The sequence below is a fragment of the Somniosus microcephalus genome, chromosome 5 (genome assembly GCF_052327205.1).
Source record: "Somniosus microcephalus isolate GS21.2 chromosome 5, FLI_Smic_1.0, whole genome shotgun sequence".
Taxonomy (NCBI): Eukaryota; Metazoa; Chordata; class Chondrichthyes; order Squaliformes; family Somniosidae; genus Somniosus; species Somniosus microcephalus.
Genome location: NC_140991.1, coordinates 117,895,222 through 117,914,180, shown reverse-complemented (window position 1 = coordinate 117,914,180; position 18,959 = coordinate 117,895,222). Strand labels below are relative to the sequence as shown.

Genomic DNA, 18,959 nt, shown 5'->3' with positions numbered 1-18,959 from the left:
AGTGTGTGGAGACTGAATCATTCACTCACCCAGACCACCCGAGTGAGGTCGTTAAATTTCTTCCTGCACTGTGTGTGGGACCACAGTGCTGCCTGAGACGTGCTGCACTACCTCCCTCCACATGGTGCGGAAGACTTGCGGCGAGGGCCTCCTGCCACTTGCCGGGTAGAGCACCGCCCCCCGTCTCTCCACATCGAACACCAACGCCTCCAATGCTTGATCGCTGAATCTCTGGGCTCTCTCCCTGGGGTGTGTATCTGCCATGAGTACAGCTGCTTCAGTCCTTATTTTTTATTCGTTTATGGGATCAGGGCGTCGCTGGCAATGCCAGCATTTATTGCCCATCCCTAGTTGCCCTTGAGAAGGTGGTGGTGAGCCGCCTTCTTGAACCGCTGCAGTCCGTGTGGTGAAGGTACTCCCAAAGTGCTGTTAGGAATGGAGTTCCAGGATTTTGACCCAGCGACGATGAAGGATCGGTGATATACTTCTAAGTCAGGATGGTGTGTGACTTGGAGGGGAACTTGGAGGTGGTGGTGTTCCCATGCGCCTGCTGCCCTTGTCCTTCTAGGTGGAAGAGGTCGTGGGTTTGGGAGATGCTGCCGAAGAAGCCTTGGCGAGTTGCTGCAGTGCATCTTGCAGATGGAACACACTGCAGCCACGGTATGCCGGTGGTGGAGGGAGTGAATGTTTAAGGTGGTGGATGGGGTGCCATTCAAGCGGGCTGCTTTGTCCTGGGTGGTATGGAGCTTCTTGAGTGTTGTTGGAGCTGCACTCATCCAGGCAAGTGGAGAGTATTCCATCACACTCCTTACTGGTGCCTTGTAGATGGTGGAAAGGCTTTGGGGAGTCAGGAGGTGAGACACTCGCCGCCAAATACCTAGCCTCTGACCTGCTCTTGTTGCCACAGTATTTATGTGGCTGGTCCAGTTAAGTTTCTGGCCAATGGTGACCCCCCAGGATGTTGATGGTGGGAGATTCGGCGATGGTGATGCCATTAAATGTCATGGGGAGGTAGTTAGACTTTCACTTGTTGGAGATAGTCATTGCCTGGCACTTTTGTGGCGCGAATGTTACCTGCCGCTTATCAGCCCAAGCCTGAACGTCGTCCAGGTCTTGTTGCATGCGGACATGGACTGCTTCATTACCTGAGGAGTTGTGAATGGCACTGAAGACTGTGCAGTCATCAGCGAACATCCCTATTTCTGACCTTATGTTGGAGGGAAGGTCATTGATGAAGCAGCTGAAGATGGTTGGGCCTAGGACACTGCTGTGAGGAACTCCTGCAGCGATGTCCTGGGGCTGTGATGATTGACCTTCAACCACCACAACCATCTTCCTTTGTGCGAGGTATGACTCCAGCCAGTGGAGCATTTTCCCCCTGATTCCCATTGACTTCAGTTTTACTAGGGCTCCTTGATGCCACACTCGGTCAAATGCTGCCTTTATGTCAAGGGCAGTCACTCTCACCTCACCTCTGGAATTCAGCTCCTTTGTCCATGTTTGGACCAAGGCTGTAATGAGGTCGGGAGCCGAATGGTCTTGGCGGAACCCAAACTGGGCATCAGTGAGCAGGTTATTGGTGAGTAAGTGCCGCTTGATAGCACTGTCGATGACACCTTCCATCACTTTGCTGATGATTGAGAGTAGACTGATGGGGCGGTTATTGGCCGGGTTGGATTTGTCCTGCTTTTTGTGGACAGGACATACCTGGGCAGTTTTCCACATTGTCGGATAGATGCCAGTGTTGTAGCTGTACTGGAACAGCTTGGCTAGAGGCGCAGCTAGTTCTGGAGCACAAGTCTTCAGCAGGATAGCCGGGATGTTGTCGGGGCCCACAGCCTTTGCTGTATCCAGTGCGCTCAGCCGTTTCTTGATATCACGAATCTTGAATCGAATTGGCTGAAGAATGGCTTCTGTGATGGTGGGGACCTCGGGAGTAGGCCGATATGGATCATCCACTCGGCACTTCTGGCTGAAGTTGGTTGCAAACGCTTCAGCCTTGTCTTTTGCATTCACGTGCTGGGCTCCACCATCATTGAGGATGGGGATATTCTTGGAGCCTCCTCCTTCCGTTAGTTGCTTAATGGTCCACCACCATTCACGACTGGATGTGGCAGGACTGCAGAGCTTTGATCTGATCTGTTGATTGTGGGATCACTTAGCCCCGTCTATAGCATGCTGCTTCCGCTTTTTAGCATGCATGTAGTCCTGTGTTGCAGCTTCCCCAGGTTGACACCTCATTTTTAGGTACGCCTGGTGCTGCTCCTGGCATGCTCTTCAACACTCGTTGTTGAACCAGGGTTGGTCCCCTGGCTTGGTGGTAATGGTAGAGTAAGGGATATGCCAGGCCATGAGGTTATAGATTGTGGTGGAATACAATTGTGCTGCTGCTGATGGCCCACAGCGCCTCATGGATGCCCAGTTTTGAGCGGCTAGACCTGTTCTGAATCTATCCCATTTAGCACGGCGGTAGTGCCACACAACCTGATGGAGGGTGTTCTTAGTGTGAAGACGGGACTTCGTCTCCACAATGACTGTGCGGTGGTCACTGCTGCCAATGCTGTTATGGACAGATGCATCTGCGACAGGTAGATTAGTGAGGCCAAGGTCAAGTAGGTTTTTCCCTCTTGTTGGTTCTCTCACCACCTGTCGCAGGCCCAGACTGGCAGTTATGTCCTTCAGGACTCGGCCAGCTCGGTCAGTAGTGGTGCTACCGAGCCACACTTGGTGATAGACATTGAAGTCTCCCACCCAGAGTACATTCTGTGCCCTTGCTACTCTCAGTGCTTCTTCCAAGTGGTGTTCAACATGGAGGAGTACTGATTCATCAGCTCAGGGAGGGCGGTAGGTGGTAATCAGCAGGAGGTTTCCTTGCCCTTCCTCCTGCTTCTCCTTGAATTGCTTCTGCTTGCTGATGTACTTGCACAGCCAGCAATGCTGAGAATGGGGTTCTGCGGCATCAATGAACCTCCCCTTTAAGAACTGGAAAAAGCTTTATGGCAATCATGACTTGTGATTAGACTACACCTGAGTGTAACACCAATGAGTTGGGGCTAAAAGACTTGAATTAGCGCTCCAATCATTTCTTTGGGCAGTGAGCATGAATTTTGTGTGCAGTCTAAAGCATTAGCGCCTGGTGCTAATTCTCCAACTTTTCTCATTTTACCGTCCATTCCTGGGCTATAATGAATTTCTAGCCCTATGTGTCCCTCTACTTAAAATGCAATCTGACGTTTATGCAGTATCTATCATTGTCATAGAGTCATAATGACACAAAAGGAGGCGATTCGGCCCATCGAGTCCGTGCCGGCTCTCTGTAGAGCAATCCAGTCAGTCCCATTTCCCCGCTCTATCCCCGTAGCCCTGCAAATCTATTTCCCGCAAGTGCCTGTCCAGTCTCTCCTTGAAAACATTAAGTGTCTCCGCTTCCACCACTTCCGTCAGCAGCGAGTTCCAGGTCCTCGCCACTCGCTGCGTAAAAAAGATTTTCCTCCCATCCCCCCGTATCTCTTGCCCAAAACCTTAAATCTGTGTCCCCTCGTCTTTGTACCATCAACTAGTGGGAACAGCCTTTCCCTGTCTAGCCTATGCAAACGCTTCATAATCTTGTACACCTCTTATCAAATCACACCTCAACCTGCTTTGCTCTAATGAAAACAAATCCAGCTTCTCCAACCTGTCCTTGTAGCTAAGATCCCCCATTCCCGGAACCATTCTGGTAAATCTCCTCTGCACCCTCTCAAGGGCCTTCACATCTTTCCTAAAGTGTGGTGACCAGAACTGGCCTAACAAGCACTTTATAAAGGTTCAGCATAACTTCTCTACTTTTGTACTCAATACTTCTATTTATGAAACCCAAGATCCCACATGCTTTGCTAACCACTCGCGCAATATGTCCTTCCACCTTCAGGGACCTATGCACATTAACTCCCAGGACCCTCTGTCCCTGCACACTCTTTAAAACTGTGCCATTAAGTGTGCATTGCCTCTCCCTGTACCCTGATTGCAGCTTTAATGTTCTAATCAGTACTGACGGTCATGTTTTCTTTTACGCACGCACACACACACACACACACACACACACACACACACACAAACAATAACCAGATTTTGTTGGAGACTGAAAGAGAAACATTTTATCATTTGCTTGGCTTAAATTCTTCTCGTGCATGGGAAATTGTGCACATGACAGCTGCTCAAACTGCAAGATCTGTCATCCGCTGACAGCCAAAGTTTCAAGTCTAAACCCAGGCTTTTGGGAGAGATTGAGGCTTTCAAGTAAAAAGGTTAAATGAAAGTATGAAAAAACACAAAGGACAATTGAGTGGATAAACCTCATCATGTATTGTGAAATATGTATTTTTTTGAATGTTTTAATTTGTTTAAAACCTTATTACAAGCACTAAACATTCCAATTACTGAGGGGGAAAATGGTGGCAAATATTTTTGAACAGCAGTTTGTAATTCGATTGATTAATCAAACCATAACAGGAAAATGATTACATATGGTTTTCACATTATAAAATGTTCACATACAGAATCCTATTCTAAATGTTTACATAGAATGTTTCCATTATAAATTTTTTATATTACAAGAACAATTTTTTGTACACAGGAAGTGTGTACCATATGGTAGATTTGTATTATTAGTATATATGTTTTTTATACTTTAAGTTAAATGTACCATTAAATCTATTGGAGTTGGTATGAAGCTATGTTGTGGAGTCTTTATCATTCAGTCTTCTCAATGTTGCTGCTCTAAATAAAAGGAAAAAATCTTCAACATTCCAAATATATTAAACAATTTTATAATACTTATTTTTCAAATTAATTATTGTTTTAGAATATAATGGAACTGATAGAATCAATTCACATAAAATATAATACAGTGATTTGTGTCTGTTAATGTAAGTAGGGTCTACCCAACTATTTAGTTCCCTCTTGTGCTGTTGTCATTTGGTCAGTGTTGGTAAAATGGCTTAACATAACCCAAAGATAGCATAATTAGCTAAAATGACATCGGCATCAATCTATGTCAAACTTAAGTAATGACATAAATGCCTTTATTAAATTTGGAGATTATTTTAAAATTTTCATTTAAGGCTGTAAGTACATTTATCTTTGTTAATTAATAGAGGGGGGATGGGAATTCTTCATCTTGTTTGAAAATGCCACACATCAATGGTGTCACCATTGTTTTGCTTGGAACTCCATTTTGAGGACAAACATTAAAGTTGAGCTGTCAAAATTTCAGATTGTTGGTCCACAAAGTTCTGGTGACTCAATTTATATTTGCACACATTTATCTTGTGATTCAGTTCAGCATGCTTCACCTTTGGTTTGGCCTAATAAATTTTGAATACCTGGTGGTTTAGAAAGACCTGCTCCTTCATTGTTGGACCTGGATTCATACTGGATTTTGATATAAAATGGAAGAGCAGAAGTCCATCAGAGGGGACAGGATGCTGCTACTGAGAGGTGGAAAATCCAGCAACTACTGGTGGAACACTACTTCTAATTATTGCCAGCATAAATTCAGCCATAGGCTCTCGGAACTGTAGCGGTAACTCAGCTGCTTGACTTAGGAGAAGTATGTGATGAGTTACTTGGATAGTGCCCCCTTTCAGTATTGGCATTAATGAGACATTTAAGTGAAAGACTTGATTATTTTTGCATTTCAGGTAATTGAAGCCAATCAGAATGGAGAAATGAATTTGAAAATTGATACTGATTTGGTGTCCGTCACAACACATTTTAAAGAACTTGGGAATCCTCCTTGGGGTAAGTAAGTGCAAGTGCACAAAAAATATTTGTACAAATTGAAAATTAAAATATGTGAAAGTTTAAAACTTGGCAGTAGGGTTTGTCAAATTGCTGAATGCCTCCGTGAAGTTTAAAAGGTTTGCAAAACACTTGGACAAGGCATCTACCACCCAACATCTATCGTGATTTTCTAAATTGGGAAAGAAACTTCAGATTCACTGATATGAGCATACAGTGTAGTGAATGTACTATTGGAAGGATGTTATCTCAGACTTCAAAATTGCTGTATGGACCATTATTTATTAGCTATTCTCAAATTGTTGTGTTGTCTATTTTGTCATAACTTGACTTGTGTTCTGTTCATCTTCATTTCTTGAAGCAATTTAGCTGACTTGTAAGTCACTGCCGAATGCTAAAATATGTAACAAACAATGAGAACAATGCAATCATCCCAAGCTCAGTATTAACACTGAATTAAGAATTTCTAGTTTTGTATATCCCTCAGTCATTGCCATTCTACCAGGCTAAAGGAGCAAAACTGACCTTCACTGATTTGGAGCTGTCACAGAAATATAATTGTCTAGGTTGGCTGATGACACTAAATTGGAGACAAAAGTCATTGTTCATCTTGGATATTGGACATGATTGTTCATACTGTTTTGCTACAGGGATAGAGATATTTGGTCATAAACTAACTGGTGGCCATGATGCATTGGTACTGGCTACTCGGTTTGATCCCTTCTCCTGAATTTGCCACCTGGTTCCAGAATAAACTGTTTATTTTTTCTGTGACAAAGGTTAAGATTGAGGGCTGAATTTTGCCGGCGCTCAGAGGGCGGGTTTGGAGGCGGTTCAGCTGTCAAAATAGCAAAGATTGACAACGGGTAGGAAACCCGCTGTCAACCCGCCTCCACACGAGGCTCCCAGGTGTCACGTCTGTCGGCGCTGAACAGACCAGACACCAAGCAGCGGGGGAGGCAATTTGCATCATTAAATGGGTTGTTAACATCCAATTAACTGTTATTTTAAGCCTACATTTCAATTTTACGTGCTCTCCCACGGGTTACCTGCTGCTCGGGGAACACGTCAGCTCAGCATGTTGTGAGTGGATTCAGCATTGAATTACAGGAAACTCTCGTTTAACCGGCACCTAATTATCCAGAATTCTCTAATAACTGGCAAATTTCAGGAGTAGGTTTTGAGGCTTCCGTATACTGTATAATTGTGGCTGTGTAACCGGGGATTTCGTACCTTTTGCCATGTAACCATGGCTCCTGCACCTCTGGTTGTGTAACCGGGTCCCCTGTACTTGTGTTACGGGGCTCCAGCACTTCTGGCTGTGTGATCGGGGCTCCAGCACTTCTGGCTGTGTGATCGGGGCTCCAGCACTTCTGGCTGTGTGATCGGGACTCCAGCACTTCTGGCTGTGTGATCGGGGCTCCAGCACTTCTGGCTGTGTGATCGGGGCTCCAGCACTTCTGGCTGTGTGATCGGGGCTCCAGCACTTCTGGCTGTGTGATCGGGGCTCCAGCACTTCTGGCTGTGTGATCGGGGCTCCAGCACTTCTGGCTGTGTGATCGGGGCTCCAGCACTTCTGGCTGTGCTACGGGGCTCCAGCACTTCTGGCTGTGCTACGGGGCTCCAGCACTTCTGGTTGTGTTACGGGGCTCCGGCACTTCTGGCTGTGCTACGGGGCTCCAGCACTTCTGGCTGTGCTACAGGGCTCCAGCACTTCTGGCTGTGCTACAGGGCTCCAGCACTTCTGGCTGTGCTACAGGGCTCCAGCACTTCTGGCTGTGCTACGGGGCTCCAGCACTTCTGGCTGTGCTACGGGGCTCCAGCACGTCTGGTTGTGTTACGGGGCTCCAGCACTTCTGGCTGTGTTATGGGGCTCCAGCACTTCTGGCTGTGCTACGGGGCTCCAGCACTTCTGGCTGTGCTACAGGGCTCCAGCACTTCTGGCTGTGTGATCGGGGCTCCAGCACTTCTGGTTGTGTTACGGGGCTCCAGCACTTCTGGCTGTGCTACAGGGCTCCAGCACTTCTGGCTGTGCTACGGGGCTCCAGCACTTCTGGTTGTGTTATGGGGCTCCAGCACTTCTGGCTGTGTTATGGGGCTCCAGCACTTCTGGCTGTGCTACGGGGCTCCAGCACTTCTGGTTGTGTAACGGGGCTCTCGTACCTTGGGCCATTGTCACTCCATGTCCCTTCTTCCTTATCCGGAATTTTTAATCAACCGGCACCATCCCGGTCACGTCGGTGCCGGATACCAAAGAGTTTCCTGTATCTCATGACCCGACAGCTGCCAAAGTTGTTTAAAAGATCCCATGTTACAGCTGTTCACTTTCAACGCTCAAAAACTGTTGGTTACTGCATTTGGAAGACAGATTGAGCTTTCTGCAGCTTGCAAGTGTTTGGAGCCAAATCTCTATCCAGTGCCACCTCATTGGAACAACCTCTCTCACCAGTCACAGGTCGCTTCTGTCATCGCAACCTCACCTGCTATCTATTCCATCAGCATCATTGCCCTTGAAAATATCTCACCTTGGTCCTCAGATTCCCACCAAGATCAACCCCAACACCAGCATCACCGGGCACACCAGCAGCACCAACATCAACACCAACCTTCTCCACATTGCTGCCTGGGACACCAGGGATGGCCTCACCATGGCCAGATTTACTTCACATGACGCTGTACACCCTGGATGCCACGTGATACGCCAGGTTGGCAGCACCCCACACCAACACCGTAAAGCATCCCTACAATGCCCATGCCATTCCTTTCACACTCATCGCCATTGCGTGGGGTACCGTTATGTCTCACCATTCACTGCAACTCACGAAGCCACTTCCAAAGGTGCACACAAATTTGTCCAAGAACGGAAAGTGCTGAAAATAAAGATTTCAATGTTTGACAGCACATTACCAGAAACTTCACATGGACATTGGCTAAACTGTCCAAGTGCCTACCCTTGTGTGTTGTTAGTTCATATGCTTGCAGTAGGATGAGTGTGAGGGGTGGCTAGTGAAATGGGGAAGTGATAATGTAGATAGAGAGGGATGGGTGGAGGTGCAAGGTAAGTTGGTGTGAGTAATGATGTGCAGGAGCAGGGTAGGGAAGGCAGAGTGATGGGGATGTGATGAGAGGCACAGCAGGATGAGGTTGAGTGTAGCTTGGCAGTAAAGTTTCGTGATCTACTGAGATCATTGAAAGGTTTGCGGCACTGCACCCAGGTCTTCCTGACGACATCCCTGCTTGTACCCTCCTGTGCAATGTGCAACCAGGCTCTGTTGCTCTCCTGGGGAGGTCTCTTCTGCCCATGGGAAGGGAAGAGGGCCTCCCTGTGTGCTGTGACTCACTCCATAATCATATGGAGGGAGTCATGGGAGAGCCTGGATGCAGATGTGCACCTCTGTGCAGTACTTGTCAGTGTTTGCAGCACCTCAATGCTGTAGAACACTGACAGCAGGACTGTCAAAATCAATTTGGACATGGTCCCTTTAAGGAAACCGGCTGATGACGTGTCATCAAATGACATCATCAGATCCACTTCCTTTTAATTGGCCGGGAACCTCGCTTAACGAGCCCTATTAACGTAAAATCACTTGGAGAATGCGGGCCGCAGTAGGCAACAGGCTGAGACCGCGACACCGACCCCGGACGCACCTCGGCCGGCGAGATCGCGGCCTGAGTCTCTGGAGGCGTTCTGAATCTCTCACTTTGGGAGAGCAGTCAGTCCTTCCTGTGCGTGTGCACTCAGGCAGTGACTTCCCGCCTTCTGATCCTGCAGAGATACCTCAACGTTGAGGATCCTCGGAAATGCTGCTGGTGATGATTTTCTTCCACCAGTTGCACAGCTTGAACTACGACAGGCATTCTTCTACATCTGCCTGTGAGGGATGTCTCTGTCCAAGCGGCCTGGTACTACTGAAAGTCTGGAACTTGGTTGTTTCCACCAGGGACTCTCTCTGAGGAGACAGTGAATCTCGCTGAGCCGGCTACTCTGAAACACACCCCCGCAGCTGCATGTGCCCAGCTTTGGTAGCAGACGACCCAGAGAAAGTCCTTGCTGTGAAGGGAACCAGAGTTGGGGACATACTGGATGGTGGCAGATCAGGACGGATGTCACTGGAGACAATTGGTGCCTGGATATCCTGGCATTGAGTCTATCCTACGGCCAGTGCCCTCCAAGAGCTAAAATCCGCACTCGGCTATTAGGCACATCCAATCCCACTGCCCGCCCCCCAATTTGGATGGAACTAGTCATCGGTGGGAGGCCCTGAAACCCCGTGGGGAACCTCTGTGCCAATCCATCCTGCAGGGAGGGATTTCCTATACTCCTTGCTGTTGCATCTTCACCATTTCCTTGCCCTTGTCTTCCACCCTAACACACTTTGGTGAAACATCTTGTTGCCTGGTAGGGGAAAGCCCCATATTTGGGGTTCCTCCCTGGCATCATTGGGGACCTGGGGTGATAAATGCTGCAGTACTCTCGCACCTTAATCAGTGAAGATGTGGCAGTTTTCTTTTAAGAGAACAGACTTTTTTCATAATAATTGTTAGTTCCTCATAAAAGAGACTAACAATTCCCCAACTCTCTCATTCAGTCATCAACACTGTGAATGTCCTCAACCTGAAAACCACATGACTGCCTTGGAAATGGTCTTCCTTTTACGTAGCGTGTTGTCGGTATGGTGTACTATGGAGTCTCCATTAAGCAGGATATGCTGCCTTACATTCAGAAGCCACAGACCATGAATTGAGGCGACATTTATAATTAGTAAATAAAATCTCTGCCTTGAAGTCCGGATTAACGTCTACAGGCCATATTTATTTATTTAATTCATTTGTGATGGGCCAGACTTCCAATTTCATTTGTTGAAGTCACATTTGTTTGTGGCTGGCCCCAAAAGTTTGATTCAGTTTTTAAAATATTCAAAAGGTAAAATGACTTGCACTTTGTCGCACTGGAGCTGGTTGTAGATGTTTCAGGTCGGGGGGTGGGATGGAGATTTGAGGTGTAACAGCACCACCAGTGGTGGGAGGACTGAAAGGCAGTTGGCTGAGTGTGGTGATTATTCCTTGTTTAGTAAAAGTATTGTGATTGGTTGTTTGTTAACTGCCTTGGGATATATGTTGTAATCTCATTGGTAGTTGATGTCACATGATGTGTGGTGGCCACCTTAAATTCAGTTCTTTTCCAGCTTTGGTTGGGACTGGATGTGGAAAGATGTGCTGCAGATTTTAAAGTTAATAAAGCCTAGCTTTGGAAGGCAAATCTATTCTTTATTTCAATTTATTAACTTTATGTTAGAATGGAGCGATATCTTCAACCAGAACGATTCAAGGCTGACCCCAATTCTGCTGGAGTGGATGATAAATGGAAACATTGGTATTGTACATTTAAAAACTTTTTGGGCGTGTTGGATCAAGAGTCTCTAAATAAGCTGAATATGCTGATCAACCACATTGCTCCGGATGTATATAAATATATTTTGGACTGTAAAACTTATGAAGTGGCTATTTCTACATTGGAAAAGATTTTTGTTAAACCAAAGAATGAGGTATTTGCACTTCACCTTCTATCTGCCCGAAGGCAGCAGGTGGGAGAATCTTTGGATACTTATTTACAAGCACTTCGGTGCCTTAGTGTTAACTGTAATTATAAGGCCGTGACGGCTGAAGAATATAAGGAAGAATCGGTACGGGATGCTTTTATTAATGGATTACTGTCTAGATCAATTCGTCAGCGGTTGTTAGAAAATAAGACTTTGGATCTTAAAAGTGCTTTTGAGCAAGCTTCTACATTGGATGTGGCTCAGAGAAGTTCGGATTCTTATGCTCTTTTTAATCGGCCTGCGACTATGGTTTCGGCAGTTTCGGATGAAAAGGAATTATGTGGACTTAATGGGAGTGGTTTACTAGGTTCTGAAACAGTTTCTACTTCGGCGGCTGTTGCCTCTAGGATTCAGAAGTGTTATTTTTGTGGGAATATCCGGCACCCTCGTCTGAAGTGTCCTGCTCGGGAGGCTGTGTGTAGTAAATGCGGCAAGAGAGGTCATTATGCACGCGTGTGCAAATCATCAGGTTCAATTACCTCCTCCTCTCCTGGTGTGGGAGGGCCCTCCTCTACCACCTCCTCCTCTGTGACTATTCAGCCTTTAGATAGGGCGTTTATTGCATCAATTTCTGCTGCATTTGCTCATGGCCTAAACAAAGCTATAGTTACGGCTCAAGTTAATGGGTTGGAAGTGAAGGCCCTTATAGATACGGGCAGTACTGAGAGTTTTATAAGTCTTCAGTTTGCGAAGGAGAAGCATTTGAAAATTTCGCCTGTTATGTATCAGGTGTGTATGGCTCAGACGACCCTTACTTCACAAATAGCTGGTTGTTGCTTTGTGAAAATGATTCTTCTAGGTAATACGTATACTGATATACGCCTATCTGTTTTGCCTAATCTCTGTGCGGATATTTTGATTGGACATGATGTGCTTCAGTTACACGAGTCTCTTAGTCTTTCATTTGGAGGGACTAAGCCACCTTTATCTATTTGTGGATTAACCTCTTTATCCATTTCTCCATTATCACTTTTTTCCAATTTGATGCCGGATTGTAAGCCAATTGCTACCAAGTCAAGAAGATATAGTAGTCAGGATAGAGAATTTATTAATTCTGAAGTTCAACGTCTCTTATTGGAAGGAATCATTGAACCTAGTTGTTCGCCTTGGCGAGCACAGGTAGTTGTCACGACTAACGAGAGACACAAGAAACGAATGGTGATAGACTATTCCCAAACTATTAATAGGTATACTCAATTAGATGCGTACCCTTTGCCTAAGATTGATGAGCTTATCAATAAAGTATCTCAGTATAAGGTTTTTAGCACTATTGACTTAGAGTGCTTATCATCAGATTCCTATTGTTAAGAAGGATCAACCATATACGGCCTTTGAGGCTGGTGGAAAGCTGTATCAGTTTTGCCGAATACCATTTGGTGTTACTAATGGTGTTGCTTGTTTTCAACGGGCAATGGATGCTTTTATAAGTGATAACTCCCTCTCTGACACCTTTTCATATTTAGATGACATCACGGTGTGTGGCAAATCAAGGGTGGAGCATGATTCTAATTTAAAAAGATTCCTTCAAGCTGCGGAAAAAGTTGGTTTAACTTTTAATAAAGAGAAATGTATCTTTTCGACTACTGAGGTAAATCTATTGGGGCATATTATCTCGGGATACAAGGTTAAACCAGATCCAGAACGTCTGCGACCATTGATTGATTTACCTTGTCCTACTAATTCTAAGGCTTTGCAACGAGTTGTTGGACTGTTTTCTTATTATTCTAATTGGATTGCAAATTTTTCACGGAAGATCCGGCCTCTTATTCGGGTTACGACATATCCTCTATCATGGGAGGCCAGGACATGTTTTGAGAATTTTAAAAAGGATATTTTAGGAGCAGTTGTGCATTCTATTGATGAGCGGGTTCCTTTTGTGATCGAGACGGATGCTTCTGATTTTGCAATTGGGGCTACTCTGAACCAAAATGGAAGACCTGTGGCCTTTTTCTCACGTACTTTGAACAATAGTGAAAAAAGACATTCTTCAATAGAGAAAGAGGCATACGCAATAGTAGAAGCATTGCGTAAATGAAGACATTATTTATCGGGGCGACATTTCATGTTGGTAACTGATCAAAAATCTGTGTCCTTTATGTTTGATGTTAAACATTTTGGAAAGATCAAAAATGATAAAATAATGAGATGGAGGATTGAGTTGGCATGTTACCATTTTGACATAGTTTATCGTCCGGGGAAGGATAATGTTGCTGCTGATGCACTGTCGAGGGCTTATTGTTCTGTGATTCACGGAGATACGCTTATTAATCTTCACAATGCCTTATGTCATCCTGGGGTTACGAGGATGATACACTTCGTACGCAGTAAGAATTTGCCCTTTTCAGTTGAAGACGTCAAGCGGATGACTTCATCATGTTCTATCTGCGCTCGGTGTAAACCGAATTTCTTTAAGCCTCAACGAGCTCATCTTATAAAGGCTACTTCTCCTTTTGAACGTTTGAGCGTCGATTTTAAGGGGCCTCTTCCTTCAACTGCTCAAAACCGATATATTTTTACTGTTGTGGATGAGTTTTCAAGGTTCCCTTTTGCTTTTCCTTGTGCAGATGTATCAGCTGCTACAGTTATCAAATGTCTGACTCAACTTTTTGTCATCTTTGGTATGCCTGCGTATATCCATTCGGATCAGGGAAGTTCTTTTATGTCTTCCCAGTTGAAGGAATACTTTCAGAGTCGGGGAATTTCTACTAGTAGAACTACCCCGTATAATCCCCAGGGTAATGGACAGTGCGAACGATACAATGGGGTGATCTGGAAGGCAGTTATGTTGGCTTTGACATCCCGGAACCTTAAGAATACACAGTGGGAAATGGTACTGCCTGATGCCCTGCATTCCATTAGATCATTGCTTTCAACGGCTACTAATGTGACCCCCCATGAAAGGCTCTTTAACTATCCACGGAGATCTACTACGGGATATTCGGTACCTTCATGGCTTACTATGCAGGGACCTGTGCTGCTTCGACGCCATGTTAGATTGTCAAAATATGATCCTTTAGTGGAGGAGGTGGAGCTGTTGGAGGCAAATTCCCAATATGCTCATATTCGATTCCAAGATGGGAAAGAAAGTACTGTTTCAATTAAAGACTTGGTTCCTTGTGGTGGCCAGCCCTCTTCTGAGGATATTAACAATAGTCATGATTTACATAATGTGGATGCTGTTACAGATACTACGAATGTCTCCAATCCAATTGCAGATAATTATACTTCTATTAGTCAGCCCTTGATGGATGTTTATGACCGTCCCAGTTTACCTTCTGATGGGATTTCTAATCCGGAAACCGTTGAAAATCGGGATATGGATAGCCTTCCTGCTGAAGATACTTCTGTGCCTTCTGGTGTGGGAGGGCAAGGAATTTCACCAAGGTTAAGAAGGTCGACACGAACAAGATATCTGGTCGACTGATTGAAAATGGACTTTTAAATTGATAGTAATGTTTTAAAATTGTTGAAATATTATATTATATTTTAGTTGAGAGATACTTAATACTTAGGTGCAATGTTATTATTTGTTGTTGTTCACTTAGTATTGTGTCATGTAAACAGTTTTACTCTTGTGCATAGTTTTAGTTGTAAATAATTAATTATAAATTGTAAAGGTTATTTAGGTTGGAGTATATTTTAAAAGGAGGGGGTGAATGTGGTGATTATTCCTTGTTTAGTAAAAGTATTGTGATTGCTTGTTTGTTAACTGCCTTGGGATATATGTTGTAATCTCATTGGTAGTTGATGTCACATGATGTGTGGTGGCCACCTTAAATTCAGTTCTTTTCCAGCTTTGGTTGGGACTGGATGTGGAAAGATGTGCTGCAGATTTTAAAGTTAATAAAGCCTAGCTTTGGAAGGCAAATCTATTCTTTATTTCACTGAGCATAATAGAAATGTTAACAGGCATGACTGTGACCGTTAAAAGTAAAATAAATGCGGTGACTTTTAGGGGTGACTTCAGGCATTAGTTTTCAGTATCACAATGTGAGACAAAAATCATGGTGCAGGAAGCACATGTTGTACTAACAAAATTAAATATAAAATATGTAAACGTGGGTCCCTTACAGGCTGAGACAGGAGAAATTATAATGGGGAATAAGGAAATGGCAGAGAAATTAAACAAATACTTTGTGTCTGTCTTCATGGAAGAAGACGCAAAAAACTTCCCGGAAATAGTGGAGAACCAAGGGTCCAGCGAGAATGAGGAACTGAAAGAAATTAGTATTAGTAAAAAAATAGTACTGGAGAAATTAATGGGACTGAAAGCTGATAAATCCCCTGGACCTGATGGCCTACATCCTATGGTTTTAAAAGAGGTGGCTATAGAGATAGTGGATGCATTGGTTGTCATCTTCCAAACTTCCATAGATTCTAGAATGGTTCCTGCGAATTAGAAGGTAGCAGATGTAACCCCACTATTTAAGAAAGGAGGGAGAGAGAAAATGGGGAACTATGGACCAGTTAGCAGGAAAAATGCTAGAATCTCTTATTAAGGACGTGATAACGGGGCACTTAGAACGTAATAATAGGATTGGGCAGAGTCAACACAGATTTATGAAAGGGAAATAATGTTTGACAAATCTGTTAGAGTTTTTTAAGGTTGTAACTAACAGAATAGATAAGAAGGAACCAGTGGATGTGGTGTATTTGGATTTTCAGAAGGTATTTGATGATGTGCCACACAAGAGGTTATTAAGCAAGATTGGGGGCAATATACTAGCATGGATTGAGGATTGGTTAACGGACAGAAAATAGAGAGTAGGAATAAATGGGTCATTTTCGGATTGGCAGGCTGTAATTAGTGGGGTACCGCAAGGATCAGTGCTTGGGCTTCAGCTATTCACAATCTATATCAATGATTTGGATGAGGGGACCAAATGTAATATATCCAAGTTTGCTGATGATACAAAGCTAGGTGGGAATGTAAGTTGTGAAGAGGATGCAAAGAGGCTTCAAGTGGATAGAGACAGGCTAAGTGAGTAGGCAAGAACATGGCAAATGGAATATAATATGGAGAAATGTGAAATTATCCACTTTGGTAGGAAAAATAGAAAAGCAGAGTATTTTTTAAATGGTGAAATTGGGAAATGTTGGTGTTCAGAGGGACCTGAGTGTCCTTGTACACGAATCACTGAAAGTTAACATGCAGGTACAGCAAGCAATTAGGAAAGCAAATGGTATGTTGGCCTTTATTACAAGAGGATTTGAGTATATGAGTAAAGACATCTTACTGCAATTATCAAAATCAAGGCTGATATTTTATTAAGAAATTTATGTCGCTCTTGTATGGATTCCATATCAGCCTGCCTCTATACAGTACCTACTCAGTTTATGACATAATTAGCCATAAACCTAAATAGAAGCTATGAATTTGACATTTTGAACTTTGTAAATATTGAAGTTGGCCATTGCAATTTGAATAATATGCTGTTAATTTGTGTTATTTTAGAGGACATAAAATTAATTTTTAAAGTTAAGCTTTAGCAGTTAGCTTATAATCCAATAGATAATATGTTAAACATTATTCCTAACAGTTGAAGAAGGAACACAACCTGGTTCCTTCCAAATGAGGGATCCAGCGTACATGGCTGAAGCAAGGATAGACATAAAGAGACTTCTACAGTTTCTTGCTGGGCAGCAGGTCAATCCAAGCAAGGCCATATGTAGTGAGTTAAGTTTATTTTTCTCCATTTTAATGTATTTTGACTAACAATGTTAGATTTTACATAGAATTTACAGCACAGAATCAGGCCATTCGATCTTCATTTATGCCCATCTTTATGCTCCACATGAGCCTCCTCCCACTATTTACTTCATCTCACCCGATCAACATATCCTTCTATTCCCTTCTACCTCATGTACTTAATCTAGCTTCCCCTTAAATGTATCTATGCTATTCTCCTCAACCACTCCATGTGGTAGCGAGTTCCACATTCTCAGCACTCTCAGTAAAAAAAAGTTTCTCCTGAATTTCTTAAATAAAATTGAGAATGGCTTTGTTATCTGTCATTCATATTGCAGGATCATTTGTCACAAAAGGCATTCTTCATTCTGCATCCTCCACACACTGTAGGAATATATCCTAGTTTTGTCCTGGGGTCCACTGAGCATGTGCCTAAAATTAAAATGACATTGCATATAGGCAGTGCTGTAACAATATTGCATATAGGTGGCCCTGTACCTGGCCTCCTACTCCCATACCATATAAAACCCCAGCACCTGCGCCATTGCACCTGTTGATTTTTCTCCAGTTATAAGCGCTAATTGCGCTTTCAGAACTGAAGTACCAGTTTACCTGCAAAGTTGACTGATGAAGCAAGTGTCTTCAGAGATGGCAGACAAGACCAGAAGCAGCCCAGGGCAGCAAATATCAAGCAGCAGACCCTGGCCCAACGCTGCACCACACAAAACTGGGAAAATGAGCTTGCAGCAAAGAGAAAAAAATGGGGTATTAAAAATTCAAGACCTGCAGTCTGTGTGTGTCATTGTTGCTGTGTCCCAGTGTGTGGATATATCACATTTTTTAACTGACAAAAAATGTACATGCTACACACTGGGGGACAGCAATAATACAGACTGTTGCTTCTAAATTTTTAATACCCTATTTTTCTCGCTCTCTTGCAAGATTATTTTCCCAGTTTTATCTTTACATTTTAATGATCAAATTCTTCTCTCTTGCTCTCACTTTATTGATACCCCATTTTCTGTTTTGCCATACCTCTTCAATTTTTAATGATCTTGTTTTCTATTTTAAAAACCCCTTTTTATTTAATAGGCCACTCTACGTTTTGCTTTTTTCCCCAACCTCAGTCGAAATGATAATTCCATTCACCTCTGCTTTCTGACAGTCTGTCTAAACTTCATTTTCTGTGTATTTCACACTAAATCTCTTATATTTAGCCCTAATCTGCACGTTTTTCTTTCACTGCTCATCTTTTCAAAACCTCACTATGCAGTTTTTAAAACAGCATTTTTATAAAAACCCATATTCCTTCAAAGCAACTCTCTAACTCACTGAGCAACTCCACGGAAGAGGTACTAACATTTAAAAATTGTGTAAATGTGCCTTTATTGTGTTGATCTGCACATCAGACTACTGAGTTTCACAAAACTGTTGTGAAATCTCAAGTCTGATGGTTGGCACTTTGATCACATTCATCTGCAAGTGGGAGAATGTCAGTACGTGTCACAAAGTTTCAGCCAAAGCAGGGAATAAATTGCAGAACTGTAAATGTGGAGCAGTTGAAACTTTTCAGATTTTTTAATTAAAATTCTTCTTGATGTTGTTTGGTTTCATTAGTCAAGTTGTGGATGTGTTCTAATTATTTATGCACAAAAGATAAAGTATTTTAAATAGGCAGAAGTGATTTTTGTATTTTTCTGATGCAATGATTGTGTAGCCATGAGGTTACCTCATTTTCTTCTGTCTTTAACAGATGAAGTGTTTTTGTATCTCCGATGAGGCAAGGTTGGGAAGGCAAGGTGTTACTCATGCCTCAAAACCAGTTAGACCCCCACCCAGTTTGGCACGGGTCATCAGGCTCTTTCTGTGAGGACCACTGATGGTCCATC

General features: G+C 43.6%; 1 protein-coding gene across 4 annotated transcripts in view; it reads left to right on the top strand.

The window, feature by feature from the left end:
- hus1 (HUS1 checkpoint clamp component) overlaps window positions 1-18,959 on the top strand; it is a 55,227-nt gene that overhangs the window by 35,277 nt on the left and 991 nt on the right. For 3 of the 4 annotated variants that reach the window (XM_085988105.1, XM_085988103.1, XM_085988106.1), the window contains 2 exons: window positions 5,682-5,781; window positions 16,922-17,053. In XM_085988105.1, the coding sequence (XP_085844231.1) occupies window positions 5,682-5,781; window positions 16,922-17,053 (232 nt within the window). The other variant, XM_085988104.1, reaches the window with a different exon arrangement.